Here is a 21,425-nt window from a genome sequence, read left to right as displayed (position 1 = left end):
CCGCACTTTGCGGCCCTCTGGTTGGTTGGTTTGTGAAAAGTAAAAATTACCAAAATATCAATATCAGGCCAGTTGGTGCGGATGATTTTTCCCTACAATCATCCAGACAAAATGTCAATTGACAATAGCCAAACATTTATATTTGACAAGAGGAAACAATGAAAAATAGAAAAAAGTTGATATGGTTTCAAATCCTGCATTTGTTTTACTGTTTTACAACATGGTCAAAAACTTCAAATATAGTAATGCATCTGTGTAACTAATCAGACACGATGTATAGATTATTACAAGCATGTAGATGTATCTACGGAAAGATGGACCAAAACATGTATCTGCTCCAATTGATCGAATCCATTATATGTTCTTATTTTATTCAGCTATTTGTGTGTGTGTGAGTGAGTGAGTGTGTGTTTTAACTAATATTCATGTTTCCATGAATATTTAGCGTTTTGCTGAAGACAAACACTGGTAACCTTCGTTTGAGAGCCCTGTGCTGATTTACGACAGTTTCACAAACATACAGCCGGTACGCTTTACGGCAGAGTGTCTAGCTCTTTCGGCAGACTCAGACAGCTGTCAGAAGGTAACAAAAACTCATCCAGAATAGGCTCTTTCCTTTTTTTCCTCTCATATTAACCAAATTATCTGACTTTTTAGGCATTCGTCTTGCTGTCTTTAAGTTAATAATGCTTTTGTTCCCGACTAACAGCTAATGTTAAGTTACTGCTAGCGCCAACACATGCTACTAGCTAAACAAACGCCGTCTGCATGTCACCAATAACATAAAGCTGTGACTGTTTAGAAGTTCGAACAAGGTCACATTTGCATTAATATTGTGGTTAAATGGCTGCTGATTTCTCCAGCTTGTGTAACTTATGAATGAAGTCAAAGAAAATGTCTGACTTTATGCATTTATACAGCACTTTGTATAGCAATAGTAGTGTATTCGTGAACTCCTGTTTTTCAGCTGAGCATATTTAATGCACATTTCTCCTTATACGCCTGCTGTTTTAGTAAAGTTACCGTGGGGGAAAAAAGCCTCTGAGTACATTTTAGCAGTTCTCACACTTTAAACATGGCAGCAAAGATTGTGTGTATATGTTGGCATGTCAGGCAATGCGCATTGGACTACCCAGTGCAGAGACGCTGCAAGGTGGATCCTTCAGAGCTTGGACTGTGGTGAGTTTGTGTTCCTTCGTGATCCTCACTGCATGCACATGCCTCTAACACACCACATTCATGTTACCTGTTGAACTCCACGCCACGCTGTAATGTATTTTGCTGCTCTTTTTGCCCTGTTGTCTGCTGGGTTTCCTCCTCTTCCTCCTCTGCCTCTTCTCCCCCCAGACGGTGCTCCTGAGTGTGCTTATGTTCCAGCTGCTGAGGACTGTTGGACTGAGGGCGTTCTCCATGGCATCTGAGACGTACACGTCAGGCACACACTCTGCCGCCTTCGTCACTTGTCCTAATGACACAGTGGCTAAAGGCTTGGCCAGGTGACACGATCAGCAACATCTTGGTTCTTAATTAAGATTCTGAATAGAGTTGGAAGATGTCTACTGAATTGGCTTATAGTGATGTCCTCAGTGGACAGTATTATTGTTTTTATATGTATGCATGTGGATATTAACTACTATTTCTGTTTTTGCACATTTGAGCTAATTCACAGCCCATCCTTACCCACCTACCACAGCCTGCGCTGAAGCTCCCTCTCAAGCAGATCAGCTGCTCTGAAGTAAATTGTAAACACTTTACACCTGTGAATTTAAAAAAAAAAGAAGGTGGTCAGCCCAGTGGATATTGATCAGTGACGGTGGCTGTCACTTCTGGTGCTTTGAAACAATATAACAATTAGGAATTATTTATTGAAGACAGGTGTAGGACTTTGCTTCATGTTTGCCAGGGTAGTAGTTAGGGCTGCACGATATTGGAAAAATAGGCAATACACAATATCGATATTACTCACGATATTTGTGTTACAAATAAAACAAATGATTATTCCCTTCAGTTTTTAGAAATACTGAAATGTAAATAAGACTCACAAAGTCCCTCACTGTGCAATGCTGGTGATAAGCCAGTATGTGCCATTTGCTCTTACTGTACCTATCCCAATGGCCAGTCAGCCAAATACAGCTGTAAAAATGTGGACTGGGTCTGTGTGGTCTGCTAGACCTTGCTGTGAAAGGCTTCCACATATTGACAAATTACACACTGTGTATAAGAACAACTGAAAGCAATGTTTTATTTGCAACATTATTTTATGAGGAAAAAAAATGAAATGAAATTGAAATAATCAAATACTATACTACCTGAAACATTCAAATGGTAATGAATTTAGACAAAAGCCTTTGGCTGCAATATGTCAACTTAAACAGTCAGCTTTTTTAATAACAGTAAATGTGGTGAACCAAGAAAGATTTTGCAAAAATGAGTTCTGACTCTGAACATAAAAGTGCTTCAATAAATACATGGGGAAAATAAATATAAAATGTAAAAAAAAAATGGCACACATTTATGGCTCCTTGCCAAAACGGCTAGTGCAATTAACTATTAGCCACAACACAGGTAAACTAAGTTTAAGTGTGCTGAAATGATTATATGGGGAAAAAAATAATGTACCTTCATTGTTCCTGGCCAAACTATCTGACATAACACAGGTACTGTGTGTTGGTGTTCTCACAAAATGCATTGGCAATGCAATGCAATGCAGTGCAATAAAAGTGTGTGTGTGTGTGTGTGTGTGTGTGTGTGTGTGTGTGTGTGTGTGTGGGGATGCTTTTAGGACAGATTTTTGGATAAGAAAACAAGCATGTTCACTTTGCTTGGTTTTAAGCATGTGCGTTGGCATGTCACTATATTCCCTGATGTGCTAAAAAGCTGCTCAGAAGGTGAACTGCTTGCAGGAATACGGAGATACTTTCTGGCTAGTTTACTCAGCTGTGGGTAATTGACAGTGTGCAGTCTCCACCAGGCCAGAGGGTCTGCTTCACCGTCAATGGTAGGAGACAGCAAGTAGCTGTTTAGCTCAGCCTCCATGGCTTGCTGCAGTTGTGCAGCAGATGAAACTGGGATTGGGGTCATCTTGAAGAAGCTGCCGAGTGTTTTTCTGGCCGTCTTTGCAGGGGTGCAAGCTGGCTGATCTTCACACTGGGCCCGAGACAGATGTCTCTCCTACAGTACAAAAAATGATAGAAAAAAAATGAAAACACACATTTCCCCCTGCCCGCATTTATACTAGTCCCACGTCATATTTTATATTATATTTTTATTATATCATCTAAGATATAAAAAAAGAATATAACAATCACCTTGGATGCTGTTTCCTCATCTCTGACAGAACTCTTGCCTTGATGCCTGCAACCTTGTTGCCCTGGATGTAAGTGGCTTTGAATCGGGGGTCCATAAAGATGCCAAATCCAGTAGCTCCTGTGTTGCAGGGTCATCATATTTACAGTTCATGTAGTTCAGGATTTTGAGTTTGATTGATCTTGTGAGCTCTGAGTCGTCTTGCTTCTCGGCCAGCACTGAGGTCTTCATCAAATTAAGGTTTTACACACGACACGCTTACATAACTCTCTCCAGACAGGGCATCAGTAAATTCTTGAAGCGGCTGTAAGGCCTGGTTAACAGACTCAAGGGCATCCAGGTCCTGCCAGGTGGGGATCAAATTCCTGGACTTTCTCTCTCCTGCAAGGACGTCAGATAAAGCCTGCTGCTGCTCCAGGACTCTCTCAATCATCTTTTGTCTCGACCCCCATCTTGTTGGGCATTCAGTGACAAGTTGGTGTTCTGGTAGCCTTTCCTGCTGAGCCTTTTGCAGGGCGGTTTTCTCCTTCCAGCTATGTGAGAAGTGCCCCACCAACTTCTTGCACACTCCAATGGCCCTTGCAATGCGGCTCTCATCTTTAAGTGCGTTCTCTAAAAAGTAAACAGAATGAAAAACACAGGGGACATGAAAATATTTATCAGAAACAATGCCCTACAATAAATTATTCTCTACAATGTAAAATCGAAGAGGGTTAACATTTTGAGTGCCAAAAACTCAATATTGTTGTTTTGTTTTTTTTTAGCTGTTCCTATTTAAATAATTAAGTTCTTATCAGAGCACCACTACACGGGAGTTAATTATTCTTGCATTGTGTCACGTCAATACCGTTGATATGCCACTGGGTAGCAGTCGGTTCGCTCAGAAGACAAAGCTGTATATAAAATCAAAGGCACTGTCAGAGGAAAGTCGTTTACGGCTCTGGTCTGACATGCACTGAGCTCTGGGCGTGCAAAGCAAATAGTGATAGGCTAAAACAGCGCATATTTCATTTAAAAACGGCACGTCTCAATTTCTAAAAGCAATGCTTATTTTTTTGTTAAAACTACCAACAGTTTGACGTCAGGTTTCCCAAGTACAGGGCAATGTAGAAAATAAACGTTTCAGACCCACGCAGACGTATCGCATTTTAAATGCGGTAGGCCTACTAATCGTCAAGATTGCCTGCACTTCGGGTCAAATGAAACTTCTATAAACTATACTCCAAAACGCGAGGCAGAATTAGGCCTAGTTTTGAAACTGATAACCATTATACAACTGACAACATGCAATTCATACACTTAATTTAATCCTTACGGGGAAATAATGGATCATAACTCCCCTTACAAAATAACAATAAAGTTGCAGTAATGCTGTTGAGGCTAGGCTACTTACCGATGGCGAGATGAAGCCTATGGCCAAAACACTGCAGTCTGACCCAGTTGTTCAGATGGGTGGCCTTAACAATGTTGGCTCCTTTGTCGGTTGTGATACACACTTGACGTTCTTCTTGTAGCTTCTATCCCGCTAGTACTTCACGCAGTCCATGCGCAATGTTTTCCCCCGTGTGGGACTCCGGGAAGTACACTGTCTCAAAAAATGAACTGTGAAACTCAAGTACGGTTCAGTGGTTCGACTTGACCAGAAGTCCGTGGTACTCGCGAAGTATTCCACTCCACTTAACTCCAATGTAACTGATTGCCGACAGGTCTTGTACATGTCTGGAATTGCGGTTTGAGAAAAATAATTCCGTGAGGGAATTTTGTACCGTCCATCCAGTATTCTAACCATGTCCACAAACCCACTGCCGCTAACAACACTCATTGGCATCATGTCTTTGGCCAAGAATCTTGCTATTCCTGCCGTTATGGCTTTGTGGGGTTTCGACTGTGTCTCATATGGCGTCATACTAGCAAAGCTCTGCTGAATTGTAGTCACATTCGTAATTTTGGATGTTGAAGGACTTTTCTCCACATTGCTAACTTTGCTGCTGGCGCTAGCTTGAGCCTCTTCGTGTAGCCGTTTGTGGTGGTGCAGAAGGTGCCTGAAGAGGTTGGTGGTGTTGCCACCGGTAGTTGCAACAGCGACTTTGCATGCCACACCGTACCTTGGTTTGCTTCACGTCTGCCCTTCTGAAACCAAAGTACCTCCAAATTACGGAGGCACATCTTTTTTTTTTAATCAGTTCACACGTTTGCTCCGACTCCGAGCACTCACCGCCACCTTCAGCCATCACGCCTACGCTCTCTCTCTCTGCAACAAAGGGGTGGGCTTCTCCCCGCCAGAGGGGCTCAGCCTCTGTTCTACGCAACAAGTTGACGTTAATACGATTGGACGCCAGTCGCGCCATAAAAAATGTGAAATTAATGGGGTTTTTTTAAATATCGAATTTTAAGATTTTTTTCCGGTACATGTATCGTAATCCATGATATCGCGAGAGACGAGACTTTTTCGATGTATCGTGCAGCCTGAGTAATAGTCCAACATTCCTACCTTTTTGAAATTTAGTATCCTTGGAGAGAACAGTAGAGTTCGCTCTGTTGGAACTTTTGAATCGCTGTTTTGCAATACAAACACTCAACCCCTGATTTACTAAGGCAGGTACAAACCAGGTAGATTTAAAAAGGATTTTTATGTTTGCACCTACATGAACACATGCTTTCACTGGGCAGTAAAACATATGATTGAATAAGCTGTTTCCTTTAGTAAATCATGCGCAAGGAGCTGCTATACTGACTCATTAATATACATGTTTTTCTTTCAATTCTTAATTAATGCTATTCTAATGTAACAGTTGACTGGAAATAATCGTCGTTCTTTGCCCTCTTACTTCTCTCATGTGTATTATTTCTTTCCTTCTATCTCACAGGGGTATTGTGGAAAAGAAGCTGGCTGCATGCGTCAACATTGTCCCAGCAATCAAATCTGTGTAAGTGTAAGACGGCTGCTTTTCAGCATCACGCTAGACTGACTGGTCTGCGTTTTTAATATGGACACTGTGGTTTTGCTTCAAGACAGGTCATGAATGAAGGGTTTTCTCATATGGTTCTTAAAAATGTATACTTTCCCAAACAAATAATTAAGGATTTATTAGATGACAAATTTCTGATCTTGTCTTGTTCCCCCAGATACGAATGGCAGGGTAAGATTGAAGAGGACAATGAGGTGCTGCTGGTGAGTGTTGACAAAGTATTGTAATATTTTAGGCTGTGTGAAATGTCACTGTAAATGCACCTAAATCCTGCCTCTGCAACACCGGGTGAATTGCTATCACTGCTACTATTACTTCGAACATGGTTATTGCTACAGCTGCACTCTAACCGGTACTGCTGCTTCTGTTACTTCTACCACATGTACTACCATTATAGTACTAACTGCTGCAGGTGGAATTTCTAACATAGCTAGCACATTGAGGTCCATTGTTGGGATTTTACCAGCACTATTATTAATATAATACTGCTTATTGACACTGAAAACTATCCACAACCTCATTGCAACTTCTTCAAAATAGTTTGAATTACAATAATGGTTGTAACTTTCTGTACATTTAATTTTCATATAATTTACATACAATTCAATCAAAATAATAAAATAATGAGATGTACGAGAAGAGAGAAGTACAATCTGAATGTTTAGTCTCTTCACTACAGTGAACTGTACCTACCAAAGAATCGTGACTAATAGCTAGTATAGTATAACGGCTAAGCTAATAGTTATTGAGCTTTTTGGACTGTAACAGGAATGGACAAGACATGTAAACAAAACGGTGTAAAACAAGATGAGCTGTCAGCGAAGAATCTGGCGTCTCTCCTGCTTTATTTTCTCACTGTTTGGATGAGTCAGCACACAGTCTCAGCTGTGAGCCGGGTGGCAGCAGTATGTGGCTTCTACGCATTGAGTATCATTAAACTTGGAAATGATTTGAAGGGGTTTCTTCCAAAGGAGTCCTGAATGTGCCTGCAGAGGCATAAATAAGAGGCTGTACTGCTCTCTGTGGGCTGTGACTTTCTACAGTGGTGAATTTCTGACAAGGCCTCAATCAGATTAGGTGATCATTGTGCCTTAAATTCCTTACCCACACATGTGAGACTACATGTTGAGCCATGGCCAGTGTTAGCTTGTGCTGTTTCATGGCCTGCATCACTTACAAAGGTGATTGAGCAGGAGGAGGTAGACACAGACATCCAACATCAGGAAAGTCAAAATCAAGGGCATTTCATAGACTTTTCATATGGATGAGAGTCGGCAAAGAATTCAAGGCATCGTAGAATCAGAAAAGTTTGTCGTTCAACGTTAGAAGAACTTGCACAATAAAATTGTTCAGTCTCTGTAGTGCTTGATGAAATTGGCTGAACTGATCCAGTGTCTCTCTTCTGTGTAGATGATTAAAACAAGAAGTTCCAAGGTGCCTGCTCTTGCTGAATATGTCCGGTAAGTTTATATTAAAGGGACAATTCACCCCAAAATCAGAAATGTGTTTTTTTTCCTCTTACCTGTAGTGCTCTTTATCCATCTAGATCAAGACATCAAGATAATCCACAGACATTGTTGGGAGCAGTGTCATGTATGAACTATTTTCTTAGACTGAACTACACCCGCATACTATCACTGCGCTGAAGGAAGAGTGCATCCATTCCCCATGCCATAGCCTGCCAGTTAGCTTGTGGAGATTAGTTTATAGCTAGCCGCTCAGCTCATCTTGGGAGGAAGCCATTAATGTTTACATCCCGTGTTGTCACAAGCGCGAGCATATCGTCCACGAGTAAATGCACGGCTCCTTCTGCACAGAGATGCCGTTGGCGGGTGTAGCTCAGTAGAAAGAAAATAGTGCCATCTAGTTCCATTATATTGGAGAGAAGATAGACATCTCTGCAGTCGATATCTCCAGAATTCAGCAACTCACACCAAAACAGTATAGATGGATAAATAGCAGGTCATGTAAGAGGGGGGAAAAATGCTTTCAGGGTGAACTGTCCCTTTAAACTCCAACACAGAAAGCACCTCGCTCCAACCTAACTCTCAGGAACACTGTGTTGATCATTTGCTCCATTCACTGCCATGACTCATGTAGTCAAAGAGTATGGCTTTAATTACTGCTGTTTGTATGTACTGCATGCCTCTCTGTGCACTCAGTGGACTCATAACTGCTCATTGTGTTCTCCAGCTCGAACCATCCATATGAGGTGGCCGAGGTCATCAGCCTGCCTATTGACCAGGGCAACCCGCCCTACCTTAAGTGGATAGGAGACGTTGTCCCTGAGTGAGGACGGACTGATGGATGAGTGGATCTGTCGATTAATGGATGGAAAAATTAATCAGAGAACATGTAAAATTACATTCACCATTTCCCTCAAAGAGACATCCAATACGGAGACAGACTCACTCACTACCCAAATCTGTAATCCAGCTGCATCACAGTGCACACCAAGTACCACACTGAGAGAAATTATGATGTTATCTAAAATCTGTCCTTTTGTTGCTGTTTGCAGCCATCATTTGAGACTTGCAAGTTAATCTTTCCCTTTTTGTATGTTTGCCACTAGAGGGCAGCCGTGGTCTTTCATTTTCCAAGTGAACCAGGTGCAAAATAAACTGCCACTTAAATGTGAACGGATATGGTTAGATACCGGATTTTGTTTGCAGAAGAAGAAATTTGCAATAAAGCGGAGCATTATTTTTTACTTTATTTGAGTCTTTCTTGGGGAACCACATACAGCAGAGCTGAGGTCATAATGACAAACATGTCAAGTACATATTACATACTGTATACATGTACAAACTATGCGCAATACTTCAAGTGATTGCATATAACACCAATTAAGGGTCAAAATATGTACATATCTATATCATCTGTAAACATTTATTTATCCCACTCTCACCACATTGCACTTGGCTTTAGTACTTTATCAAATCTCTGACCACGTCTTCATACAACATCATAATCAAACCCTACTGGTTGTGGTCAGAGACGACAAACTGAGGGAAAAAAGCAATTATGTGGCAAGTTGGCCTTGTAATAATCTAGCCTGCTAATCTGGGATGTGATTTAAATCTGCAAGCCTTTAATAAGATTTAAAATATAGAGTTTACGAAACACAATAAAACACACCTTTCATATTTCAACCACCATCAACAACCAATTTTGTTTACACCGTATCAACAGTGTGTGACGACAAGAACGAAGCTTACTTACTACAAGATCAGATCTTTGCTAAAAATGACACTTAACATGGATGTTCAACGGTAACAAAAGTTTTTCATGTGCTTCAGGGATACTGTAAATACTATATGTGTTTTTAAGTTTAATTCCTCTTCACATTTCCTTTACATTTTAAGAGGATTTAACAAGGAAATGCAAACATAATCTTTTTTTCTGCACAGGGTGTGCAGCTTTCTCACTGACATGTTTCTGATTTGATTGAAAATCACATCTAAGAGCAGACATACTGAAACAATCACCTCTCTGAGTGCAGGTTAGGATGACTAACACTGAAACTAGACTTTAAACCTGCTTCATCTTGAAACCTGCTGTAAATTTATTTAGAAAGTAGAAGTCTGGCACTGTTTGTATGTGGTGGTATTGCACATCTCAGCGGAGGGAGAAAATAAATCACGTGGTTGCGTCGAAGCAAGAGTTTTATCTACGTCCGGCTCCACGCGTGTGCTCAGGCAAGCGCAGTTGTTCCACAAGAAGCACTAAACAACAGACCGAAATGTGTCTTTGAAAACAGATTTACATTTGTGGGCTGTTTTCAAGGACCACAGCAGCAACAGTAAAAGTAAACATAACTGACATTTTTCATTTCACAATGGGTCATTAGCTTTGCTGTCTCCCGCTGGGACATGATTCATACAGCACATTAGCCATTTCAGAACATGATGTTCCTGATTTTTTTTTTTTTTTTTAAATGTGAAAAGGTGTACAACGTGACAGCAATGAATCAATACAGAAAAAAATCTGGTCTTTGCTGTAACTTAGTTAACAAAGTAAAAGCTTTTATATTTTGTAAAAGTTACATTATTTTTACAGTCTCACAATATGGCAAAACAATTGCACTGATATTTGCAGACTATTACATCATGCGAATCTGTATTTCCACCAAGAAAAAAGAATCTGACCCCAACATCTAAGAGTCCCACATCTAACGCTGTGCCTGTGATCTGTTATCTGCACTTGTTCGTAACATTTACAGCAATTTTAAACGTCTGTGAGAAACACTTTAAAAGGCATGTACCAAAATCCAGTGAAAACATGTCAACACCTGTTACAGATAGCTGATTTCAAGCACAGTGTCTTTGTCTGGGAATTCTTCAGGTTGCGACCTGCTGTTTCTGCTTTTACTGGCCTTAGTGGACACCGCCTCAGCAGCATCAGAGCCTTTGCCTTTCCCAGCCAGTTCGCCATGTCTGGCACTGCAGCCAGAGTGCTCCGGCTCAGGTTGCATCCTTGAACCCTCTGTTACTCCGCTGTGGTTTCCATTTTGTGACGTTTTGCATATTTCACTCATCTTCATGGCTCCCTCTGGTGCAGTGCTTTCCTCCTCCTCTTCTTTTTCGCCACAGTCTTTGTTCTGCACATTTATGACATCCTCACTTTTTTGCGCTTGGAGCACAATGCCGCCCCACTCCTCTGTCGGCCGCTGTGCTTCAGTGGCGGCCCTGTCGTTGTTCTTCGGCCTGCACGCAGCGCCACACAGCGCCTTCCTGAAGCCTCTCTTGAAGTTGTCAGACAGAAATCCGTACAGTATGGGGTTGGCACAGCTGTTCGCATATGACAGCACAACAACAAAAAAGTAGAGCCCTCTGAAGTCCCCAGGCAGGACCATCAGGAGGTTGACGATATTCAGAGCGTAAAACGGCAGCCAGCAAAGGACAAACACTGCCACCACGACAACCACCATCCTGGTGATTTTACGTTCCGACTTCCTGCGCCGAGACGACGTGGCCTGCGCCCGTTTTCCAACGCTGCGCACCTTTGAAAGAAAGGAAAAATAACTTTTTGCTGTCTGAATTAAACACATTTTTACTAGTAAAGCTCCGAGTTATATCACTATCAGGCTATATCACATGAAATATAACCATTTCTGATGTGAGATACAAAAATATATGACTGAAACAGTGAAAAAACTCAGTATAAACACACATCTAGCACTATCTCCATGGTACGATATTGCTAGTGGTCAGGGGAAAAATATGCTGTTTTGTGATTTGGACTGGACCTTTAAATATTAGCAGTAGTTGTAGATCAACACATGTTTTGATGCATTGTTATTCAGAGCTTCAGTGCCAATTTATACTTCAAAAAATGAAAGTGTATTTTTGAAAGCAATAAAAGGAATGCAGCCTTCTTTGTGTTGCTGTATATGTTGTGGCAGATAATTTCTCTCTGTTTTCCCAAATAATCACAACAGATTAACTCTGGCACAGTGTGCGTCTCCATTATTGCAGTGCAAACATTGCTTCACTGCAAGTGCCCTCCAACACAGTTTGTCATATCAACAGAGAACAGGCCAATTATGAAGGATTTTAGTGTGGACCAGTGTGTAGCTCGCGATGAAAGCTGCTTCCTGCACTACAGCTTTATTGAAGGGATTTTTGCAAATTAACAAAAACTATATATAATCAACAATATTTCAAGTGTTATTTTGTAGAAGAGAAGTTGATTATGACTCCCCAGGTGCATTTCAGCAAGAAACATCCACTCACCAATCTTAAAAGTCTGTAACATGCACTGCTAATGGCAAGCAGAAGCTTAAGAATCCACTGTTCCTATATTAAGTAACATTAAGGAAATGCTGTAAAGAAAAGATTTTAAATGGGAGAATTCTGTCTTAACAAAACACTTCTGTGATATTGTAAATGCCGTACCTTGATGACAATCAGCAGGTAGCACAAGCAGATGACCAGCAGGGGGCAGAAGAAACCCACGGTGCACGTGTACACGATAAAAGACGTCTTCCACACTTCTGCTGGCTCAGGCCACACGATGCTGCAGTTCCCATCATCCTTCAGCACGTCGGCAAACACCACCACCGGCAGCACCACCACAAAGGACCCTGCCCAGACTGTGGCGCTGATGGCCTTGGCCACGCGGGGCCGCCGCCACCAGAAGGAGCGGATAGGGTGCACCACAGCCAGGTAGCGGTCCACTGACATCACAGTCAGGCAGAAGATGCTGGTAAACTGGTTGATGGCGTCCACTGTCATGACCACACGGCACATTAGCGAGCCAAAGGGCCAAGAGAGCAGGGCGTTCTGCACCGCCAAGAAGGGCAGGCCCAGCATGAAGAGCTCGTCCGCGATAGCTAAGTTGAGGATGTAGATGTTGGTGACTGACTCATTCTTGGTGTAGTTGACGATGACGTGGATGACCAGAGTGTTGCCCACAAGGCCAACAACGCACACTATCCCATAGATGAGCGGGATGAAGATTCCAGCCAAGCCAGGAAGGGATTTGGGTTCAGCTTTGGTGCAGTTCTGGCAGGTGCTGTTCAAGAGGGCGGAGACATCAGGTGGGGTGAATTCGAGAACGGGGTCAGAGGAAGTGGAGAGGAGCAGGAAACTGGAGTAGGGGGGAACAGAGTTGTTGCTCCAGGTAGTAGTCGGCACTTCCTGCGGCAGCTGGGTGGCCTGGATGAGCTCCATGGAGGCGTTACGGACTATGAGGCAACAGATGTCGATAAGATCCCATCAGCAACAGGCTGATGGGCCTGCAAGGCAAAGCAAAATTAGTTCGTTTAGCATGTTTCATACACAAAAGGCAATCTAAATTGCTTTACCACATGAATTAAAGGTGTATTTTGACATTATGGGAAATGCATGTGTTCGCTTTACTGCCAAGAGTTAGATGAGGGGATTGATATGACTCTAATATCTGTGCATTGAGTAGGGGGCCGTCAGTATGCTAAGCAATTAGCTTTGCATACGGACAGTGGAAAACAGGTAGTCTGGATATGTCTAACGTTCCAAAATACGATACCTCTCTCCTCATTTCTATCACCTCTCTACTGTCAACTCCTTAATGAAGACAGAATCTTGAAAAGCTGTGGATGAACAGGTTAACTGTTACCAAAAAATATATTAAGCACCTCTAAAGCTAAGCTAAGCTAACTGACTGCTTCCTCTAAAAACATTAATCGTTGCTCTTACATTTCTGTCTTAAACAAATGCAATACATTATTTAGTAGAGTTACTCAACAGATTTTTTTTTTCACTTCGGAAAGAGCCAGACTAGCTGTTTTCCTTTCCGAAGCTAAGCTAATTATCTCCTGGCTGCACAGAAGTTGAAAAAGTTTTTCAGATGAGCGGCTTGTAGAATGCTAAACTACTAATTAACATAACAACCCTCCTTCCGTCACAACAAAAACAAGCCACCACCAGAACAAAAACATACCGTATTTAGTTCGATTAGCGCAAGACTTTTTTCATGAAGCCATCCTGGCTTCTTAATAACTACCATGCCGCACATAGGCACACTCTCATCCCTCACAGCCAGGGCGAATAATTGGTGCTCTGTTGGGAACAAAATGCACTGACCCATGGAGAAAAAATAACAGAGGCATGCCCTCCGCAACCTTGACTTCAATGCATTAATGCAGATGTGAGGATAATGGGAAGAGAAGAGGGGAAAAAGGGAGGAAGAATAATTTACAGTGCTGCTGGATACAGAAATTATGAGGGATAAAATGAAGAGATAGTAACTACGTAAACAAATGGCTAGTGTGATTTTTAGATTTTCTCTTTGTGCAGTAAAATTGCACCAAATATAAATGGATCGAACATAAAATGAATAAGAACATATTTATAGATATTTTGAAATTGAGGTGCACACGAATCTTCCTAATTTCGCCTGTGAAACGTACGTAATCCAGCAAAGATGCAATATTGTTTTTTGTGAGCTAAACAGTTTTGTCATATTTAGTCTATTTCATTTTAAATAACATGTCACTGGTTTCCTAAAACCAGCTAACACACAACATGCCAGACTCACCCCACTCTGTGTCAAAACTACCCACCACTCTGTGTACATTATGTAAACCACACACGGAAAATTAACTTAAAAGATTGAAGGAACTTTGTACAGCAGATGAAAGAATTAATCCTTTTATTCAAGTGTCATAGATTCAAAGGTGGCCAGCCCACATCGGCTTACAAGACATGGATATTTCTGAGCATAGCAAAGGAATCTCTCAAAAAGGTTCACAACCTCACTGTGAATTATATATGACTATTTGGATCATATTTTCTTTGTAAATATAATACTAAATAGAGGCTATATTCATAGTTAAATTATAGGTACATTAGTTTTTAACAACCACGTTTAGAGAAAATAAGTTGGATTGAAAACTATATGTTAAAACAACATATGGCTGATTTTACTCCTGTAGTGAAAATACAGAAGAAGAAAAAACATTAAAACCTCATTTATAACAGATTAAATATGCATGAGAAAAGGAACATATCGAGGCACAAGATACATCTAAAAATGCAAATCAGGCTGTGGATTTCTGTGGATCATAAATCAGGCCAGCCAGGAGGAAAGCGTTTCAGGTTTATCACCTAAAGACCCGCATCCCTGCACAGGCTGACATAATCTGGAAGGAGAAAATTCCCACCTTGATGAGGGTTTTTATAAAAATCATAGTCCAAAAAATTTACATATAATCACTCAATGTCTCCCTCACACACACACACACACACACACACACACACTTCCTGATCGGCTCCTGATTTCCAGGTTGTGCAACACCCTGCCATTCTAATCTCTCACACACAATAAGAGCAGACAGACAATATGTCTTCCCAGAAGGCATCGCCTCCTTTGTTTGCCACCCTACTGTCAGCTCTAAGAAAACCTTCCTGGGAAATGTTGCCATGGTGATCAAGAGGTCAAGACAAGGCCCACCAGGCCCAATGCGGAGCAAATGAAAGGGACAAACGCGATGAATGCTGATTAAAGAGCCGGTGGTCTTCGCATTCACAAACAAAGGCAACAATGCCATGTATTGAGCATTGTGTGTGTTGAGATCCGTGCATCTGTGCATGTGTGCATGCAGTGTCCTTTGTGCATCTGCTGAGTGCAGATACTGTAGGTTCAGAGGTGTCAGTGTCACAAGGTCCAAACTGTGTTTACCAAAAACAGTTTTACAAAGTGTTCCTGAGCCCATGTAGTAATATCCTTCATGTTACTACATGGATCGATCATGTGTTCATGAAGTGCTGAACCTCGCTCCATCCTTGCTTTTGAACCTTTCCAGGATGCTCCTTTCATACCCAATCATGATACTATCACCTGTTTACCTGTGGAATGTTCCCAACAGGTGTTTTTGGAGGGTTCCACAACTTTCCCAGTGTTTTGTTGCTCCTGTCCCAACTTGTTCAGAATGAGCAGATATTTTTTTTATTTTTTTTATTTTATTCACTTTACTGATCCCAAACTGGGATATCACTGTAAACACACACATGCAACATGCAGTGAACACACAGGAGCAGTGGGCTGCCGCTTTAGGCGCCAGGGGAGCATATGGGGGGGTTAAGTGCCTTGCTCACATCAGCCGGCTAATGGAAGTTTCTCTGCCAGTCAGGTGGGGGGGAATCGAACCGGCCACCCTCCGGTCACAAGCCGCTTCTCCAACCTCTAGGCCACATCTGCCCCCAAAAACAGAAGTCAAAGGAAGCTGATGAAGTCAAACATTAAATTTATTTGCCAGAAACTCTGACGGGACATTAGCCACAGAGCCTATTACAATTATTTTTGACATGAAATGTATTCCAAAGTGAACATTCAGATACACTGACTCCCTCCTTTGATCCAGAGATCTAATAAAAAAACCCCCACTGTGATGCTGCCTCATCCACAACGCTCTTATCACAGATAATGAAACTGAAGCTCAAACGTTGGCAAAAAACAGGGAGCACACAGAGCGGGAGTTACCGTCGTTCTTCAATAAAATGACACTAAAGAGAACAGTCTGCACCTGAGCAGCGAGGGGGCCGTTGATGAAGACGTAGGAGGAAAAATGTGAAACTAATATCTAATCTGATGCGTTCCTCAACATTTCAAAGGTCTTATTACTACAAGTCTTGTGACAGCATTTCCTCCAGAACTCCACGATTGTCCTTAACCAGATTACGTAGCCTTACATCTATCCGTATTTTTATGTTAACAATGGGTCAAAGAGTGAAAATAAAAACACAATTCAAACACAACAAAATCACGATTTCAACCGAAACACCTTTATGATGATAATGTGATTATTAATAATAGGTTTTTATTTTTTAGTTTTTCGATTTTTTTTTTTTTGTAGAAAAATGAGACAGCCCTGGTGAAAACTGGTGCAGCGTGTGCAGCTTTCAGAGCATTTATCTCAGGGTTACCAGTTACTTTACATATTAAGATTTTACATCAAATGATTATTATTATTATATTATTGTTATATTATATATTATTGGTGTACAAAAACACACTGCTAAAGTTGAAGCAGTTGTCCGCAGCTCCACCAAAAGAGTTATTTCCACTCGAAACTTCATGACCTGCTAACTGTATGCAAAGTAGTTCAAACAAGCTGAACCTCCACCAGCTACAACAGGAAAATGCTGATTATGTATTGATGCATTGGTTTTAACAATCTTATACTGTCCAATGTAATTATACATCAGTCCCAGGGGTAATACAACTCTTGCTTTGATACTTCAAGTACATTTTGCTGATAATATGTCTGCACTTTATTATTATTTGCTCTAAAGCTCTATGCTCAGTCATTCAGCACCTCAACAGTTAGTTCCTCCAGACGAAACACACTGGAGGTGCAGGTGTGTGTGTGTGTGTGTGTGTGTGTGCACTCACAGTGTGCTTGTTCATGACTTGGTGAAATGAAGAGGTGCCTCTGCTGATGACACTGGATGCAACTCCTGCACGGCAGTCCATTACTCCACCACTGGTTTCCATGTTCACGATGTACCAAACACTCATTGTTTGTCCACAACATCACCAAATACACATGCATGCCACGCTATTCCTTATAACTCCAGAGCTCCACTGGAAGTAGTGTATTCAGAGATTTCTGGGTGAGGTGACACAATGAACAGATCAATAATGACACTCCTTTAGCATGAGTTTCTGCTACGGCTGTGAGTAAGTAAGTACTGTTATACTGACAGTTATGTTGACTCTGTGCATATGAGAGGCCTCTTCATGATGACATGGTTCACACTGGGGGTGAAAACCTGCTTTCTTCCTGACTGAAAACTCAATTGATGCCTGTGTAATAACCTCATAGTTATTTAAGCCGCGGCTGTGATCGAGAGATGAGAGAGAAGGTCACCATTAAAATAAATGCCCGTAAGCCAAATATTTACGTTGACCACTCAAACAGCTAATCATTATTATTACCTTCAATAAGTGCATGTTAGGGCATTTGCGTTGTCTCTTTTACTCTCCCTCTGCTTTGTAATTAAATGTTGGTCTCGTTTGGAGACCTTTTCTGAAATTGTCAAAGAATTTGCATAACAGCTTGTAGCAATTAAGGTGTTCTCCACCCTCATTGTTAATTTCACTGAGCTGCCATTAATGCTGAGCCTGGAGGACTTTACATTAATAGAGATTTTTCCACCTTTACTTCACACACATACACACACACACACACACTGCATGAGCATTGACACACCAGAGCCTGAAACACACTCCTGCATCTGTTGAATATGCATCAATATCCACGCTCAAATGCTGCTGCAGTCTTTCAATAAAATGACTTAACAGTCATGGTTGCACTAAGAGGGGATATTGCTTGTTATCGGACCAGGACGTACAGGAAATTAATATGAACAAAATGAGTTTTCAACCTCAGAAAATGACTCAGACAAACAAAAATCTGCCATGAAATAAATGAAGCATTGTAACTAACGGCTTTGGAAATGATTAATCAATAATTTACTGTAGGTGGTCTGTCAGCTGGTTGCTCCAGCACTTGAGGATGAATTCTCCTGACTCTGGTGACCCCCTGGCTTTTCATATAGCGCCACCATGAGGTTGATATTTGTAGCTCAGAGTGAAAAAGCTTCACATGGATTTTGGTGATTCTCTGACTTTACCTCTAGCGCCACCAGCAGGACAAAGTTTCGCTTATCCTGTGAAATATCTCAACATTTACTAACCTGGCTGGCACATAATCAGACATCCACAGTTCCCAGAGGATGAATCTGTTGACTCTGGTGAGTTTCCCTCTGGTGCCATGAGCATTTCTGAAGGTTATCTTAAAATACCTTTAAAAATATTGGATTGATTCCCATAAATTTTGGTTCATTCATGTCTCCCTTAGGATAAATTCTTAGAACTTTGGTGGTTTTTGGTGTAGGACCATCATCAAGTGAATATCTCTCTTGTTTGTTTCATAACCAAATATCTGCACAACTACACTGACACTCCTATCACCCTTAGTTGTACTTTGTGTTAAGTGCTAACTAGCAAATGTTAACATGCTAACATGCTAAACTAACACTGTTTAAATAGCAACCACATGATCACTGTGAGCATGGTAGCATGCAGATATGGACATTTGGTTCAAGTACGGCCTCACAGAGCTGCTAGCATGGCTGAAGACTGTTGGTCTTGTTAAATGGGGGGTTGTTAGTAAGTGGTACCTGCTGCATAAATAAACATAGCAAGGTAGAAATTAACAGCTGAAAGTTACTGTACAATAACGACAGTATGTAAAACATACAGCATCAATAGATCCATCACATCACAGAAGCATGACACACACACACACACACACACACACACACACACACACACACACACACACACACACACACAAGGCTCTCCCTGCAACAGAACACCAGTCAGCATTTTGTCCCACAGAAGATGTCTTTTGCAGGAGGACAGTGGACTAATTATGTGCATGTACTGATTATTTAGCTGATAGGTGATTGACGACAATGTTTTTTTTTTCTTTTCAAATGAGTCCACTTTAGAACAAGACACTATAAGTGGAAGAGAGATACACCATCAGCTAATTGGCCATCCATCAGTCTTATTTCTCACGGGAGTCTGCTTCCTCGGCTGACGTTCAATTAACGGATTGGGGGGGTTGGATCAGGTCTACATCCCCACCGCGCCGCTGCCTTCTCACATTTTCATTACAAAGACTGACAAGAGCTCACAGATTAGCCTGACTTTGATCAATACTCCCACAAGCTCGCCGTGCACATGCAGACGTGCAAACACACTCACAGACGTTTTTGAATGTTGTTTGCTTTTTCAAAACCATGCATATGTATACACACAAAGACAAGAATATAGAGGTGTGCTCACATACTCACATTCAAATGAGCCATTTTGCCCCGAGCAAGTGATTAGAGGCAAAAAACACCCTGGAGGTAAAATATGTTTGTCTTTGTTTGAGTGTATTTATGTTGCGTCTGATAAACACAGCGTTAGCTACAATCACCTCCTCTTCCCACACATGTAGTCCAAGCAAATGCATGTAATTACAGGCTGAATTGGCCAGATGAACAGAATCGAATAAAAAGGCTTAAAAGCTGCATCAGAGTGGATGTTGACCAATTAAATAAAAAGCTCCTGTGTTTGCCCAGATACAGAGAGAGAGAGAGAGACAGAGACAGACAGTTCATGAGAGGTTAGATTAATGTGTTCATTTGACTGCTACTCGTTAATTCAAGCAGCGAGACTTCACGGATAGGTGGAAAGTGATAAAAAGAGGAGAACAATGAAGATGCTGGATATACAGTTTTTGCTAAAAATGCCTTTTTTAAAAATTATTTTAAAACCATTTCCTCTCCTCCTCTGCTCTCTTCTCTATTCTTGTTTCCTCTCTTTACCTCTCATCTCCTTTCCTCTCCTTTCTTATGTCACCTCTCTCAACTCTCGTCTCTGATCAAAAACTATACCTCCAATTCAGAACAATACCTGATATATTGTGTGGAAATATACCGTAATTAAGGGCAATATCCTACAGAGTTGGCCCTTCATGTTTCTGTTAGAAGACCACATATAATAAAAAGTCAGTGAACGCAACGCTCCGTGTGTGTAATTACACTGAGATAGTGAGATGTAAATTGACATTTGGATACACTGATTGCGCGGACAACAGATGTAGTGTGTGTTTATTAAAATTCGACGTGCTATCAAACCATGAAGTCATGTAAAACTCAGAGGTGTGAATTTATGACTACCTCACCTGAGCTCCTCTGTTCTGACCAGCCAACGGCAAGAAGAAACATTTTCCTAAGTGACTGATATCAACTGATGAGGAACCTCGTGTTTAATCGTCATTGGACAGTTAGACAGTCAGACATGCAAATGATCTGAGCACCGAGGAGTGACAACAAGACAGAACCCGCGATCAGTGTTTAAAAAGCCGAAAGAAAGAAAAACTTACCACAATCCACCTCCCTGTTAGTCTTTGGTGATTTTGTATCGGAGTCCACATGAGGTTCAATTCATGTTAATTTGACTTGTGAACTGTCGCGTCTCGGAGCTCCGACTGAGACCACAGAGATCTGAGCGCAGCCTACACCCTCCCACCCCGCTGCGCCACGCGCGCACGCACGCACGCAAACGCAATTATCTTATTAATGTCCAGTAGTGAGTTAATAAATACCCCATCTATATCACTTCTCATTAGTTCATAGCCAGCCCCCAACAATGCTTGAGAACTAATTTCTGAACTGAGTTCCTGCTGTTGAAATAAAAAGGAACCCAAATTATTTGAAGACTGGCTCATCATAGTTTATTATTTTATAAAGGTTCATTATAGTTCAATTCACCTCGAGGGAAACTTATTTTTCAATGTTCTGCTGCTTCATATCAAATAAATACTCCCCCTCCACTTAAATGAAATTAAATCATGAAATACATATGCAGGTGTTAAAATAATACCAAAATGCAAAAAAGATACTGAGACATGTTTGTCAACCCACTGACAGCATGTGAACACTGCAGACGGCTAAAGTTTAAAACTCTTTGCTAAAATAAAAGAGAAAAAAAACAAGGAGATGTGAAGGCTGTGAAAAATGAAACAGCGACTTAAAAAGGTGTGGAAACAGAGCAAAGTGGACCATTTGGGCAGCATGTGTGTGTTCACCCAGCCACAGACACTGT

At 41.3% G+C, this 21,425-nt stretch overlaps 2 protein-coding genes across 2 annotated transcripts; one reads left to right on the top strand and one right to left on the bottom strand.

The window, feature by feature from the left end:
• Positions 1-529: 529 nt before the first annotated feature.
• On the top strand, positions 530-8,990 carry LOC121603966 (protein CutA homolog). Its single transcript, XM_041933313.1, has 7 exons — positions 530-583; positions 1,114-1,179; positions 1,348-1,496; positions 6,174-6,233; positions 6,433-6,478; positions 7,686-7,735; positions 8,469-8,990. The coding sequence occupies exons 2-7, from the start codon at positions 1,117-1,119 to the stop codon at positions 8,566-8,568; spliced, it is 468 nt and encodes a 155-aa protein (XP_041789247.1). The 5' UTR covers positions 530-583; positions 1,114-1,116; the 3' UTR covers positions 8,569-8,990.
• Positions 8,991-10,569: 1,579 nt separating this feature from the next.
• LOC121603852 (somatostatin receptor type 5-like) lies at positions 10,570-12,949 on the bottom strand. The gene is made up of 2 exons (XM_041933112.1): positions 12,173-12,949; positions 10,570-11,277 (listed from the first exon to the last, which is right to left on the bottom strand). Exons 1-2 carry the CDS (start codon positions 12,947-12,949, stop codon positions 10,570-10,572), a joined length of 1,485 nt encoding a protein of 494 aa, XP_041789046.1.
• Between the last annotated feature and the right edge of the window lie 8,476 nt (positions 12,950-21,425).

The sequence above is a fragment of the Chelmon rostratus genome, chromosome 3, assembly GCF_017976325.1.
Source record: "Chelmon rostratus isolate fCheRos1 chromosome 3, fCheRos1.pri, whole genome shotgun sequence".
NCBI lineage: Eukaryota > Metazoa > Chordata > Actinopteri > Chaetodontiformes > Chaetodontidae > Chelmon > Chelmon rostratus.
The sequence above is the reverse complement of the archived record's forward strand: the minus strand, read 5'-3'. Positions and strand labels throughout refer to the sequence as shown.

Excerpts from the sequence above, each read along its gene's own strand:
- LOC121603852 (XM_041933112.1), bottom strand. The coding sequence starts at position 12,949 with ATGGAGCTCATCCAGGCCACCCAGCTGCCGCAGGAAGTGCCGACTACT. Across the intron at positions 11,278-12,172 it reads ACCTGCTGATTGTCATCAAG|GTGCGCAGCGTTGGAAAACG; the intron begins GTACGGCATTTA and ends TTTCTTTCAAAG.
- LOC121603966 (XM_041933313.1), top strand. The coding sequence starts at position 1,117 with ATGCGCATTGGACTACCCAGTGCAGAGACGCTGCAAGGTGGATCCTTC. Across the intron at positions 1,180-1,347 it reads CCTTCAGAGCTTGGACTGTG|ACGGTGCTCCTGAGTGTGCT; the intron begins GTGAGTTTGTGT and ends TTCTCCCCCCAG. Across the intron at positions 1,497-6,173 it reads GTGGCTAAAGGCTTGGCCAG|GGGTATTGTGGAAAAGAAGC; the intron begins GTGACACGATCA and ends TCTATCTCACAG.